Here is a 12,220-nt window from a genome sequence, read left to right as displayed (position 1 = left end):
ATAGGTGAGTCGGATGATCCAATTTCAGCGCTCTCGCTGTAGCTGGCTTCTTGCAGCAGACGATGAGACGATACCGGTCGGCATGTCACAATTGGAGCTCCGACGGCCTCCGCAATCTCAACGGCGCACTGTCCTTCCTCCCTTTTATACTGGAACACGAGTCCCTCAGTGGCCCAATGCATATTTCCTTTCCGACTCCTAATTGCCTGACGTCACACGTCCATCCTTTCTGCCTCAGCCATTCGCCATGCTCGCCTTTCCGCAGATGCTTCCTCACCTCATCGACACCAATCCGCTTCAAACGCAACTTCTTGACAGAAAGCCCACTGTCGTCTTTCGGCTCGTCGTGCGCGGAGATCCAGCATCGTGCCATCACGGCCTGCGCAATCTCCGCGCCGCCGTACATTCCCGTCATAATATTCCCGCCTAAATACCATGGGTTCTGAGCGTAGTCGAATGAGTGTAATAACAATGTCAGAGGTAATGCGCCGGGCAGTCGCACGAGGTGATTCTCAATATAGGGCTGTAAGTCAGCCAGCGGGAGGCCATGCGGCGAGTATATTATCGACACTGCCTGAGGACGGGCCGGAGTAAGCGGTGTAATGAGATTAGGCATGGAGGAGACGCTGGAGAGTGAGCGTTGGTGGGAGGGGACGGAGGAGGTGCACCGTTGGTGGAACAGGGGGCTTGTTGGGCTGGAGGATGTAGAATTACTTGTAGGATCAGGGTGCGAACTGAGTGACTCCCACGCCGGAGAGTCTGGTGGCGTTGGTGGGCTGTTGATATATGTGAATGGTGAGGGACCGAATTTAAAGTCGAATGCGGAGTTTATGCGCGGAGAGCGATCGGGAACAGTCACGAGGTTGTGTACAATGGTTCCCTCGTCGCGCTCTGACTCCGCCGAGACTCGAATGACTGGCTTGTCAGTCGATGGCAGGAACTCGGATGAAGCCGTGTTCGATGACCGGGACAGTCGTGGTCGATGTCCCCTGAAACTGGACGGGCCTACACTTTGGAGAACTTCGTCGCTCCGAGCAGGTTGGTCGAAAGACATAGGTCGGTTTGCCAGAGGAGTTACGGGTGGCTGAGGGCTTGACGGTGGTACAGTCATCGGACTCAGCGGTACGTGGAAGTATCTTGTCGTCTTGGGTAGATCAACCGTCGCCATCGGCGCTATACTTTTCGTACACGTAGGCGGCCGGTATGTAACTCCAATCGCGTTGTGTAGTCCGGTCATATAGTGCTTGGCCGGGATGAAAGAAATGCTGACTTCTCCTGAGAAGCCGTCGGGCGACAAGGCAGGGATCGATAGTCGCAATGACCCTCCTGACTTGACTTTGGCGTCATATTTACGCAGCCCCCGGACCTTGGCCGGGTCGAAATGGTTCCAGCTCTTGATCGCCTTCGCGGCGCCTGGTTCTGCGGCGATGATGGTCTTTCCGTCGGCGGGCAGCTGGAGGAGAGTCGCTTTGTGACAGTGGTCCGGCTTGTTCTGCGATACGATCACAACATCGAGTGCTGGGAGCTCGGAGAGGTGCTGGACCGCGCTGGGGATTTTGTGTTCAGTCTTTGCGAACCATGGCGCGGTCACGATTGAAGGTCCATCCAACCACGGGTCAATAAGCAGAGAAAATGCGCCATCAGTGGCCGCGACTTCGGTTGTGGGAGAGTTTGGCCGGGGGGAGAATGTGAGGAGAAAGCTCGTATCGGCATTGAGGTGTTTCACGGTCACAGACATGGAGGGTTTCGCGGTACCGAGGGTTTCAAGAAGATGCCGTACATAAAGCCATTGCCGTCTGGATCCAGCATCCAGCAAGGAGGACTTGGTGTTCCGAGAAGGAATGTATTACAGTCGCACGACTGAGACACGAGGCCAAATCTGTGACTTACCACGTACGTAGTTGTTCTCGCTAAGCACTGGGTACAGCCTCCCCAGAGTGGCACTTGGCTGGGCATTCGAACTCATTCGTCATGATGCGGAGGCCAAAGGGAGCACAAGCCAGGCACAGAGAGAGTGCACAAGGGTACGAACAGGAATGGAAGCCAAAGTCGGAAATGGTCAAGACGACGCGAGATTGCATGCGCCTCATCGCCGCCATTGCGCAGGCTCAGGCTGGAGTTGCCCTTCAGGCGCCCTCCACCCACCCTCGGGGGCCTGGCATTGCCAATAACGACAGGGGCCACCGGCGCCAACGGGCTCCACCACGCTTCGACCTTCAGTTACAACGGCCACTTGCAGCCTTATTTCGAGCCGAGGCTCTTTAGTGGAGATGGTCTGGCAACTTGCCACGTGACTTGCCTACCCCTCCGGCCGGATTTCAAGTTTCTTTCAATACGAGTGGTACTCTGTCGTCGTCTACTCTGAAGCCGGTGACTTACGAGTTGACAAACAGAACACGCCGGCAACAATAATGCCGACTCTCACGGAACAGCTCCGCTACTGTCCTCGCTAGCAAACCTCACTGCTCCACAGCGACTACGACCTTCTGTTTTCTGAGCGAAGCCTTGACCGGGTGCGGGTCGGCGAAGATATCGTCTGGAATTCTCGGTCAGTCCTGTTCGCCGAAATTGAAGGACGGGAAGCAAGGTGTCATGGGCTTCCTTACCAATTTCTTCCAATGAGCGGCCCTTCGTCTCCACAAAGAACAAATAGATGAAGACAATCCCCGAGACGTCGACACAAAGGTACAAGATATAGAACTTCCATCCGCCATTCGTCATCCCCACCGGAGCCGCGTAGGTGTTGATGAAACTGACAATATTCAACCACAAGCCGCTCATCGCGAGGCCCTTGGCGCGGGCATTGTACGCTAGTACCTCGGCCGGGTACAGGGCCTGACATGGGGTCCAGACAAAGGCGAAGGCGAAAAGGAAGACGTAGACGAAGCTGATGCCCACCAGGCCAAGGGCGTGATGTTGGTTTTGCAACGCGGAGCAAATCACGAGCATCAGCACACAGAAAGAGCAAACGCTGCTGGAGCCCATGAGCATAGGGCGACGGCCTCAGAAGAGTATTAGCAAGTTTCCTATCGTGGATGGTATGGGACGGGGCAACTCACCAGCAATATCAATGAATCTGACCCCCAGCAGAGTCCCAATGGTCATGATTGGCGATTGCAGGGCGTTCATGAGAAGGCGCTGCTTCTCACTGGTCACGCCCGCGTTCTGCGCCATGAGCGGCATGTAGTACGAGGTCGGTGGGAGATCGATCTGGCCGAAGAAGCCGACGCAAAGGACGAGAAACATCCGGTGGCGGGCACCGCGGGAGTTGAAGAGCTCGCGATAGTCGTACCATCGCTGTTGTCATAGGAAGCGCATTGTCAGCAGAGACTCTTGGCGTCACCACTCATCCGCCAGAAGCGCAAAGGGAAGTTTCTCACCTTGTCGCTACCGCTTGTGTTGACACGGTCGCGCATCTCATCCATCTCAAGTTGTACGATCTCGTGGTTTGGATCGCCCTCGCCATGGTATCTGCATCGAAGTGATTAGCTCCTGAGGCCTTGACCGATGACAGAACAGCCACCACTCACTTGGTCAGAATGGCGTGAGCCTCCTCCTCGCGACCACGAGACATCAGCCAACGCGGGCTCTCCGGACAGAAGAATATGAAAGCCAGCACAATGATACAAGGAGCCGCCTGGACAGCCATGGGCAACCTCCAATTGAGCTCGCCCTTGGTGTCGTTCACGATGCCGTACTCGAGCCAGGTCGAGACGATAGCGCCTGTCGGTCCCGAAGATCAGCGAGGGGGTCCCAGACTCAAGGAACAAGGAGAAATTTTACCAATGAAATAGCATCCGTTGTATAGACCCATCATCACGCCTCGGTAAGCAGGGTGGGAGATTTCAACCGTGTAAGACTGAGCCGACGGCCCCAGCATGACCGAGCCGACGCCAAGCACGATTCGGCCAGCGATCATGTCTCGCCGACGCATGGCGGCCGCCTGGACAGCGCTTCCGATCAAGACGACAATGTTGGCGATGAACATGCCACGCCGCCGCCCGAAAATGTCGGCCAGCGGGCCGGCGACAAAACTGCCGAGCACGTTCCCCAGGATGTACAAGGCGGCCAGGAAGCCGTTGTTCGCGGCGACGTTGGTGCCGAAGCGCTTCTGAAACTCCGTCACGCTGGACACGCCACCGAAGGTGTTGCCATCGAAGCCGTTGGCCGCCGAGTTCATAAACGCCACGAAGAGGATGGGGTACAGGCGGAGGAGCGACTTGGACCACGGCGAGGCAGCATCCTTGTGCCGGGCGATGACAGCGGCGAAGCGGGAATCTTGGGTCTGCACGACTTTGGCTGTCTTGCCGAAGGCTTGGATCTCTTCAATCTCATTGTGAATGTTGGAATCAACGTTCTCGAGTTGAGAGACACCAATCTCCTTTTCGAGACCGCTTTTCTCCGCTGCCATTGTGACTAAGGTTGCGACAGCCGCTTCAGTAAGAGCGTGTGGGTGGATGAGAGACAGGAATGGATCGTGAAAAATCCATCACAGAACGAGATGCCAAGTTATATCGATCATGCCTACCTTGTACCGGTCTAGTCGTGTAGACTGGTAAGCTGGGGAAGCCCCACGATGGAACCTGCCAAAAGTCCGGAGAAACAGGCTAAAACGGAACCATAAGTCGGTAGAGGCTCCGCGCTCAAAGTGGTAGATGCATTTCTCAAGCTATGGCAGTTGTTTCGAGTCCAGAAGGCCATGTTCGGGGAGAACCTCGAACGGCACACGGCACGGCAGGACGGCGCGGCCAAAGCTTGGTTGTGGGAGGCCACTTGTGTCGCTGGGGTTAGCGTGAAGTAGGTATATACCCCAGTACGGAGTAACTGGGGAGGGGAAAGTAGTTCGCGAGGTTCGTTAGCTGAACCGGTCATTCCCCGACTCTACTCCTCATCACCATCGACATACCCGGTAGAATAGGAATTCTAGGTCGATGGTTCATCCATCTTTTGCCACTTTTCAAGGCTATAACCGAGCGGCTATAGCCTATCCCAGTGCCGATGGCAGCTCATGCTCGTCGTGACGGAGACCTCTTCGTCCCAATTTTTGACCCTCTGATCCCCTCTTTTGAGCGGCGTCATTGCGACCAGGAACCCCAGGCACTTACCAGTACAGAAGGACCGGTATTCAGCCATCAAGGGAGGATCCCCCGGTCAAGACTTTTAAATGGTTCGGTGAAGAGCCGGTGGCGCGCGGTCCTGCGTCTGAGTTATCCCGCTTTCGAGCATCGACAGGACATCAGGTGAGTAGTGTGGTATTCAGCTGAACGGCCAAACCTAGGTTAAATGTGTATGCAAATCGGAGACTCTGGTATAAAATGTCCAACACAGATATGTGGTCGAAAGGATATGCTGTGATATCGGAGAAGGATTCTGTGCCGGTGGACAGAAGCACGAAGATTAGAGGGAATGTTCGGAGCAGCCCATGTGGACGTACTCTGATTTCTTGGTCTGATTAACTTTGTCTACCATCTCGTTTGCCCTCAGTTTCCTTTGCTGCAGTGGTCCGGTTCCATACCTATTTCGATCGACCCCTCACAGCGAGCAAGAAGTCGATGTATAGGCCAGTAATCATCGCTAATGGACGGATTGGTCGGCCCTAAGGTTTGTACAACCACTTCGACGATCTCACCCTCGCCGCGATATCTTGGACTGTAGCCCGCGACACAAAGGTAGTCGTCGTGGTCTTGCAGCCAGAGGAGTATTTGCCCGGGTACTGGTGTGGTTCTTAACATACCCAGGCACAGAAGCGCCGAAAGAGTTTTGCCCCGTAGAATTCAGCAACACAAGAATAGAAGGTTCGTGCAGGGGTCAAACAACAATCACCCTGTTCAGCAGTACTCGTAAGTCCGAAACGGGTCAGTTATTAACTCGACAAGCCAAAGCGTTGGCTTGGAAAGGATAAGTAGCTTGCAGCGCAAGTGACTCTGCATGAGAGTCGCGGTCGCTGAATCGAATAATAGACTCACCCAGCGTATAGGTTGCCAGCTCTACCATGAATGTTTCGCAGAGATCGTGTATAAAAGCAGTCGGACAAACGCCGCGAGATATTGCTTGGCAACTGAAAATGAGTTTGAAGGGGTCGTAGGTCGCGTAAGGCGCCCCGGCGTACGAGGCTAGGGAGGTTACCTGAAGGCCTTCCTGATAACGGTAAGCGGCGACCTGTTTCCTCCGGACCGCTTCCCCCAAGCACCTAGTCGCGCGTCTGACCCTGGACCTCATGGGGAACCGTACAAATTCACGTCTTCCGAACAGAGTCACACGAGCTGCTCCTACAAACAGGTCAACGACGGCCACCCCTTCTTGTCCTGTTGGCGTTCACAGCACCCCTAGCACACAGTACAGTGTGGCAGTCGTTGGTAACATGGTATAACGATGCCGGGATAGTCCCGTCTAAGACCCCCCTATTGCCGAATATGTATACAATCGTTTTCTGCGCTCTTCAGGCTGCCAACATTTCTCCTCCGGAGTACAGTCCCACCGTCAGCTCCATCCGTTGGACTCGATCTGCCGTTGCACGGGCCACAGCCGCGTCTTGAGCAACAACCGCAAGCCGGGCGACAGCCACATCACGGACCACCGCTGCATCACGAGCAACAGCCACATCCAGGGTCCTCCACAGCAGTGCCAGCAAGGTTGCCTTCGGCCACTGAGGGCCCCGCTAGGGCTGCCGGACGGAAACCTGAGCCTGTCCATTATGACTACCGACCGCCAGATCGCAGTCGCACTTCGAGTGGGATAGGCAGGTTCTGTTCTCTCTGCTTTCTCAGTTCAGGGCGGCAGAGCATGAGGTTGAAGAGCAAACATAGATCAGCGGCACCACGGGAGGAGGTCTCATCACTCGTATACCCGAATGCTGGGTAATGGTGAATCCATCATCTTACTGTGTGAAGAAGCTACTGTACACGACTCAATCACAGCTTGTTCGGGAACAATGGCGCGTTGCGCCCGCCGCGGAACAGTTCCAACATTTCGGGCCCCATCCAGATCTTCCTGGATGTCGCAATCCCTTTTTCCAGATCCGCGACCCGTCCAGCCTGAATGAGCAAGCCCTTCCCGTTCCCCTCCATCCCCAAGCTCATCAGGTACACCACAGCGTTTGCAATCTCTTGGGGATCATTGATGGGAACACCCACTGCCCTCATCCGCTGCGCCCAGTCTGAGAGCGATTCGCCCGGTTTACGCCCTGAGATGATGTCCGTCAGAGTGATGCCCGGCGCCACGACCGACACAGCAATGCCCAGCGTGGCGGTATCGTTCTTCAGTGCTCTCATGAGGCCCACGATTCCTGTTCGCTCTATCAGCATCGACGCGATACCAAGACATGTCGTAGTAGTTTAGATGAGTTACATACCATGTTTGGCCGCCGAATACAACGGAGCCCCAGCACTAGCCAAATATCCCGCCAGACTGGCCGTCATGACGATGCTGCCACCGCGTTTCTTCTCCGGTCCCTTCTTCCTGATATAGTGGATGGCAAGCTTGGCCGTGTCGTTCGCCGCATGCATGTCGATGTCGACCGTCCGTCGATCCGGCTCCTTTAGCAACCCATCCGCGTCCAGCTCGTCCTTGAAGAACTGGTCCTTGTATTCGGCAATCCCGGCGTTGACGAAGACGCAGTCGATCGCCCCGAACTTCTGGACCCCGGCCTCAAAGGCTGCGCGCTGCTGTTTCCACGACGTGATATCACATTGGTGGTACAGAAAGCGGGGCGACGAGGTCAGCGACGTGGGCGCTGAAGGGGAGGGTCGTGCCCTGTCCACCACGATGACATTGTTCCCGAGCTCGTGGAGCAGTATTACCGTTTGTAGGCCGATGCCCGAACTGCCCCCAGTGACGAGGACGGTGCTGTCCCGCGGCCCTGTGAGCTTGTCGCGTGAAATGGTGAATGCTTCGTTGGCCATGCTTGAGATTCTACTCAGACAATTACCGTGGAGTCATAAGCATTTGTTTATGTATATATTTATCGCAGCGCAAGACGGTTGATTGAAGCCGTGGACACCGGGACGAGTAGTATGTACCTACAGTAGTGTCCTTCCCCGCATTAATCTCGGCCTCGTTGGAGTCTATTTGGCTGATTTGCCTCGGATACAGATCGGCCGGGGATGGTGCGAGGTGTTACACGGGACTGTGTAGAGCGCCGAACCCAAAGTTTACGTGGGAGAATCGCAGATGCGACGGCCAAGAACTTGATTGACCTACCTAGGTGTATCTAGTGATACACAAGTACTATGTCTTGGCTATTTGCCCGAGACGTTTGTGGTAGTTCAACTCCCCAGTGCAGGCGCAGAATCGTCAAGGATAGCGGCGCAATCGACACCGAACGGCCAACTCTTCGCCTTTGTCGTCATATCTGTTGTATCTTGTACGTGCTTAGTGCCATCATGCTAGCCAGTGAGGTATCGCTGGGACATCTGAGCGTCAGAAGGACGTTTGATTAGTGGTGTACTCCGTACCAGCGGTGTGGTCCAGTCGTGTGCTCCGCCGCAATTCTTCGGAGGCCGACCTAGCATCTAACGACAATTCGAGGGTCGTCCAGTGGAGGACCAGGAGGCTGCCTGAGGTCTCCACCATCGAGATTAGCCGATGCACTAATTCTCGCTAGTGAGTCGGCGAGACCGATACGAGGGCAGGCCAGAAAGTCAAAAGCCGTGCCCCTGCGTTTGCTCTCTCAACCTCACCTCACTTTCTGTTCACCTGCGAGGCTCCAGGTCAAACCAGAGAAGCAGAACAACAAAGCAGCAGCCTTCTAAGACGTGAGTTGCAGGCTGAAACTGGTAAGAATCAGTCGCCCGAGGATCGCATGTGTATTGCCTCTTCCTAGTCTGGCTTTGCCTCTTGTTGTTGCTCGTTTGCTGTTGTACTTTCGGAAAGAGCTTAACGCTGTTACGTGCAACAAGCTACGCGAATTCCAGACCTTTTCCGCCACGTTGCTTTTAACGTCGCTAGGATCTTGCTGCCGCTATCGTCCTCCACGTGGCTTGACCCTAAAGCACAACATCTCCCCTTCACGGTTATCCGTACTATGTATCCTATCATGAGACGCGGCGCCGTGGACCCCAATCTACACCTTTTCCATTTCCGTTAACTGCTCTTCCAGCACCGGCACTGCGATGCAAAGTTTGCACCCTTCAATTGCGGAGTCTCGTTTTGAGTTATGGACTTGTGAGACACCATCTCGTGGCGGCTGGCTGTCGCTCAATCGTAGCGACGAATTGCTGTTTCGAACATCGCTAATCGTCGCAAAAGGCATCGGCCTCGATGGCCAACGCTGTGGAAACTGATATGGCGCCGAGAGCTGTCGAAACTCTGAAAGGGGTTGGAGGCATATCATACTAAGCGGAAGGCAAAAATATGGATCCTGTTATAAGACACCAGCAGGAGTCTGTTAGCGGTAGGTCGCCTTGCTCGACTTCTACACGAAGGGTTGCCAGATTCACAACTACATTCCGTCCGGACGATTGATACGACCACAGGTATACCCGTGGAAGCGACAACCTGTCGACACCTCAGTCCTATGGATTCTCAGTGAGCGGCGTCGGGCCAAACGTATACGCACTCCCCACGAAGCAGTCTCGGGGTTTCCCACGCCTGTTCGGCCAGCATGTTCTCGATGAGATGGCGAGATCATCAGTTGGTGTTACCCGAAAGGGTGCGGCCAGGCAAGAGGAAGCAATACCGGCCCTTGATGACGAGTGCCCCGGTGTTGATGGTCTTCTTGGTTACGGTTATACTGAGTTTTGTGTTGTTGCAAAATATCGTCGACAGTGGAACACCCGTCAATTCTCGGAATGACACGAGCGACAGCCAACATCGACGATTGAAGCGGGCTGTTGAGGTCACAACAACCCAGTCTTCCGTCACCTCATCTGGCGGACAGGTCGAATCTGTTGCACCGACTGCAGCAACTGCTTCGACTGCGCTACCCAGCGTCCAGTCTGTGTCCGATAACTCTTCTGCACATGCAACTCCTAGCCGAGCATCTAATACCGCCGCAATTAACCCTCGAACCGCGACGGGAGACTGCACTGCTCAAGCCAATGTGTTTACAGTGAGTGATGGCGACCAATTTGCCAAACATTGTGGAGAATACTGGTACACTTATGATGTGATTCAATCTGCTGCTGGCTCCGACTACGCGTCGTGCGCGGAATTGTGCTCGACCACTGCCGGATGTATATCGATGCTATTCGTTGGTCCTCCAGCCACTTCAAGCCCGAGCTGTATTTTATACTCAGGGACGACCGCCCTCTATGCCGGTGCCAGCCAGGGCTACGATAGTGGCGTTAACTTGGGTCCTCCCCTGGTGGCAAGCTCTTCGACCTCGAGCTCCACGAGCAGTTCAAGCATGATCTCGGCTACCTCAGTTTCAACTTCAAGCAGCACCACATCGCTATCGTCCTCGACAACATCCACCACGACCCTAACCAGCTTTGCGGATACCAGCTCCACATTCACCAGCCCGGCGGTTACCAGCTTGACGGCTACCAGCACGACCGAGCTCTCCGGACCGACATCAACTACATCCTACACCTCCACTACGGGGACTCTTTCGACGGATGACGCAGTCTCAACAACTACAGCGGCGACCTCGACGTCTCAATCCGCGTCGTCCAACGTGGAAACCAGCACCACCCACACGATAGTACTCAGCTCCACTACCTCAATTGCCACTACCACGTTAGTATCGGTCAGCAACAGCCCGCTTTCATACGACTCGTCGACGGAAACAGTGTCCTCGGGCTCGACCACATTTGCACCATCGACCACTTCGACAGTGTCGGGGCCAGCTGACTCATATTCCTCGACCCTTCCCAGTGCCACGACAACCAACCTTTCCATGACGACCGACCTCTCCACATCATTGGCTTCACTCAGTGCAGTAACACCAGTGCCAGACTCATTTGCTTTGTCGAGTACTTCCTCCACTACCACATCATTGACATCACTCGTCGTTACCACAACATTATCACAATCGTCGCAGTCGACGTCAACTGAGTTGGCACACACAAGCTCGTTAGCATCACCAGTCGTCTCTTTCAGCCCTACGACTTCACAGGCTCTTCTGGTTCTCTCCACAACAAGCAGTACAACATTTTCTACACTTGCACCTTTGTACGGTAATACCACTACTGCTTCGCCGACGAGTCTGGTGTCCTCGACTCCTCCAACCACTACATTTACGGATTCTTCCTCATTCCAGCTGTCAACTACAGCGGTGCCTATTACAGAATCTCCGTCCGCCAGTCCTGCGGACATTACTCATTCAGAGAGCTTTAGCTCTTCGGTATCGTCCTTTGTTGAAGTTGTAACAATAACTACAGCCTCGGTATCCTCTTCCTTGGAATCTACAGACTCACATGCAACAACTCCGCAGACTACTACGCTAGTTACTTCTACCATCATATCTAGCTCTGTTTCCTCGACTATCGTAGCGGAGACAAGTACCCCAGATTCTCAGCTCTCCGTTTCGCAATCATCCCTCTTAACGACGCCTATCGGCACTTCGTTCAGCTCCTCCCTGTTGGCGGTGACTACTAGCTTCACAATCACTTCATCAACTACCCCACAGTTCACGTCCACGTCTACGGCAAGCAGCTTAACCGATGCAGCTGGTGCCGTCGTGACACCGATATCGAGTGATTTCCAGCCTGCTAGTTCTACCGCTGATGCCACGACCGTGGCTGGTACAAGCCAAACCTCCGGCTCGGACGTTCAGAGTAGCGCGGCGACCACCTCAACGGAGTTATCTTCCCAGCCGGCCACAAGTGCAAGCTTTTCGGATTCTAGCAGTGAGAGTGCTATAACTAGTGCTAGCGAAACTGCTGCGACCTCTGCAAGCGAGACCGCTCCCAGTGCCACGAACTCCCAGCAGTCAAGTGCCGCATCTCAAGCTGAATCATCTCAGGCATCTTCTTCCGCCAGTTCAGCGACTTCTTCAGAAACGACTGGTGCGGTGGTTGCGGCGGTGGCAGATCAGACATCAGTGGCGTCGGCGTCGGCACCTGCGTCTGCATCAGCTTCAGATTCTGTATCTCAAGGAGCAGCCAGCGATAGTGCGAGTCCAACCGCCAGTTCCAACACCGATGCCACTTCGGACACGGACACAGACACGGGCTCAAGCAACCCGGACAACAACAACTCGGACAACAACAACTCGGACAACAACAACTCGGACAACAACAACTCGGACAACAACAACTCGGACAACAACAACTCGGAC

The 12,220-nt window shown here is 54.7% G+C and overlaps 3 protein-coding genes across 3 annotated transcripts; all 3 read right to left on the bottom strand.

The window, feature by feature from the left end:
- Positions 1-85: 85 nt before the first annotated feature.
- A1O7_09722 (uncharacterized protein) lies at positions 86-1,738 on the bottom strand (the record flags this gene model as incomplete). The annotated part of the gene is made up of 1 exon (XM_007763708.1): positions 86-1,738. The coding sequence occupies one exon, from the start codon at positions 1,736-1,738 to the stop codon at positions 86-88; it is 1,653 nt and encodes a 550-aa protein (XP_007761898.1).
- A 721-nt stretch (positions 1,739-2,459) lies between these two features.
- A1O7_09721 (uncharacterized protein) lies at positions 2,460-4,411 on the bottom strand (the record flags this gene model as incomplete). Its single annotated transcript, XM_007763707.1, has 6 exons — positions 2,460-2,536; positions 2,607-3,002; positions 3,060-3,297; positions 3,381-3,471; positions 3,531-3,723; positions 3,784-4,411. 6 exons carry the CDS (start codon positions 4,409-4,411, stop codon positions 2,460-2,462), a joined length of 1,623 nt encoding a protein of 540 aa, XP_007761897.1.
- Positions 4,412-6,911: 2,500 nt separating this feature from the next.
- On the bottom strand, positions 6,912-7,901 carry A1O7_09720 (uncharacterized protein; the record flags this gene model as incomplete). The annotated part of the gene is made up of 2 exons (XM_007763706.1): positions 6,912-7,285; positions 7,352-7,901. The coding sequence occupies 2 exons, from the start codon at positions 7,899-7,901 to the stop codon at positions 6,912-6,914; spliced, it is 924 nt and encodes a 307-aa protein (XP_007761896.1).
- Positions 7,902-12,220: the final 4,319 nt, after the last annotated feature.

This window comes from Cladophialophora yegresii (genome assembly GCF_000585515.1).
Source record: "Cladophialophora yegresii CBS 114405 chromosome Unknown aczIN-supercont1.7, whole genome shotgun sequence".
Classification (NCBI taxonomy): Eukaryota; Fungi; Ascomycota; class Eurotiomycetes; order Chaetothyriales; family Herpotrichiellaceae; genus Cladophialophora; species Cladophialophora yegresii.
The sequence above is the reverse complement of the archived record's forward strand: the minus strand, read 5'-3'. Positions and strand labels throughout refer to the sequence as shown.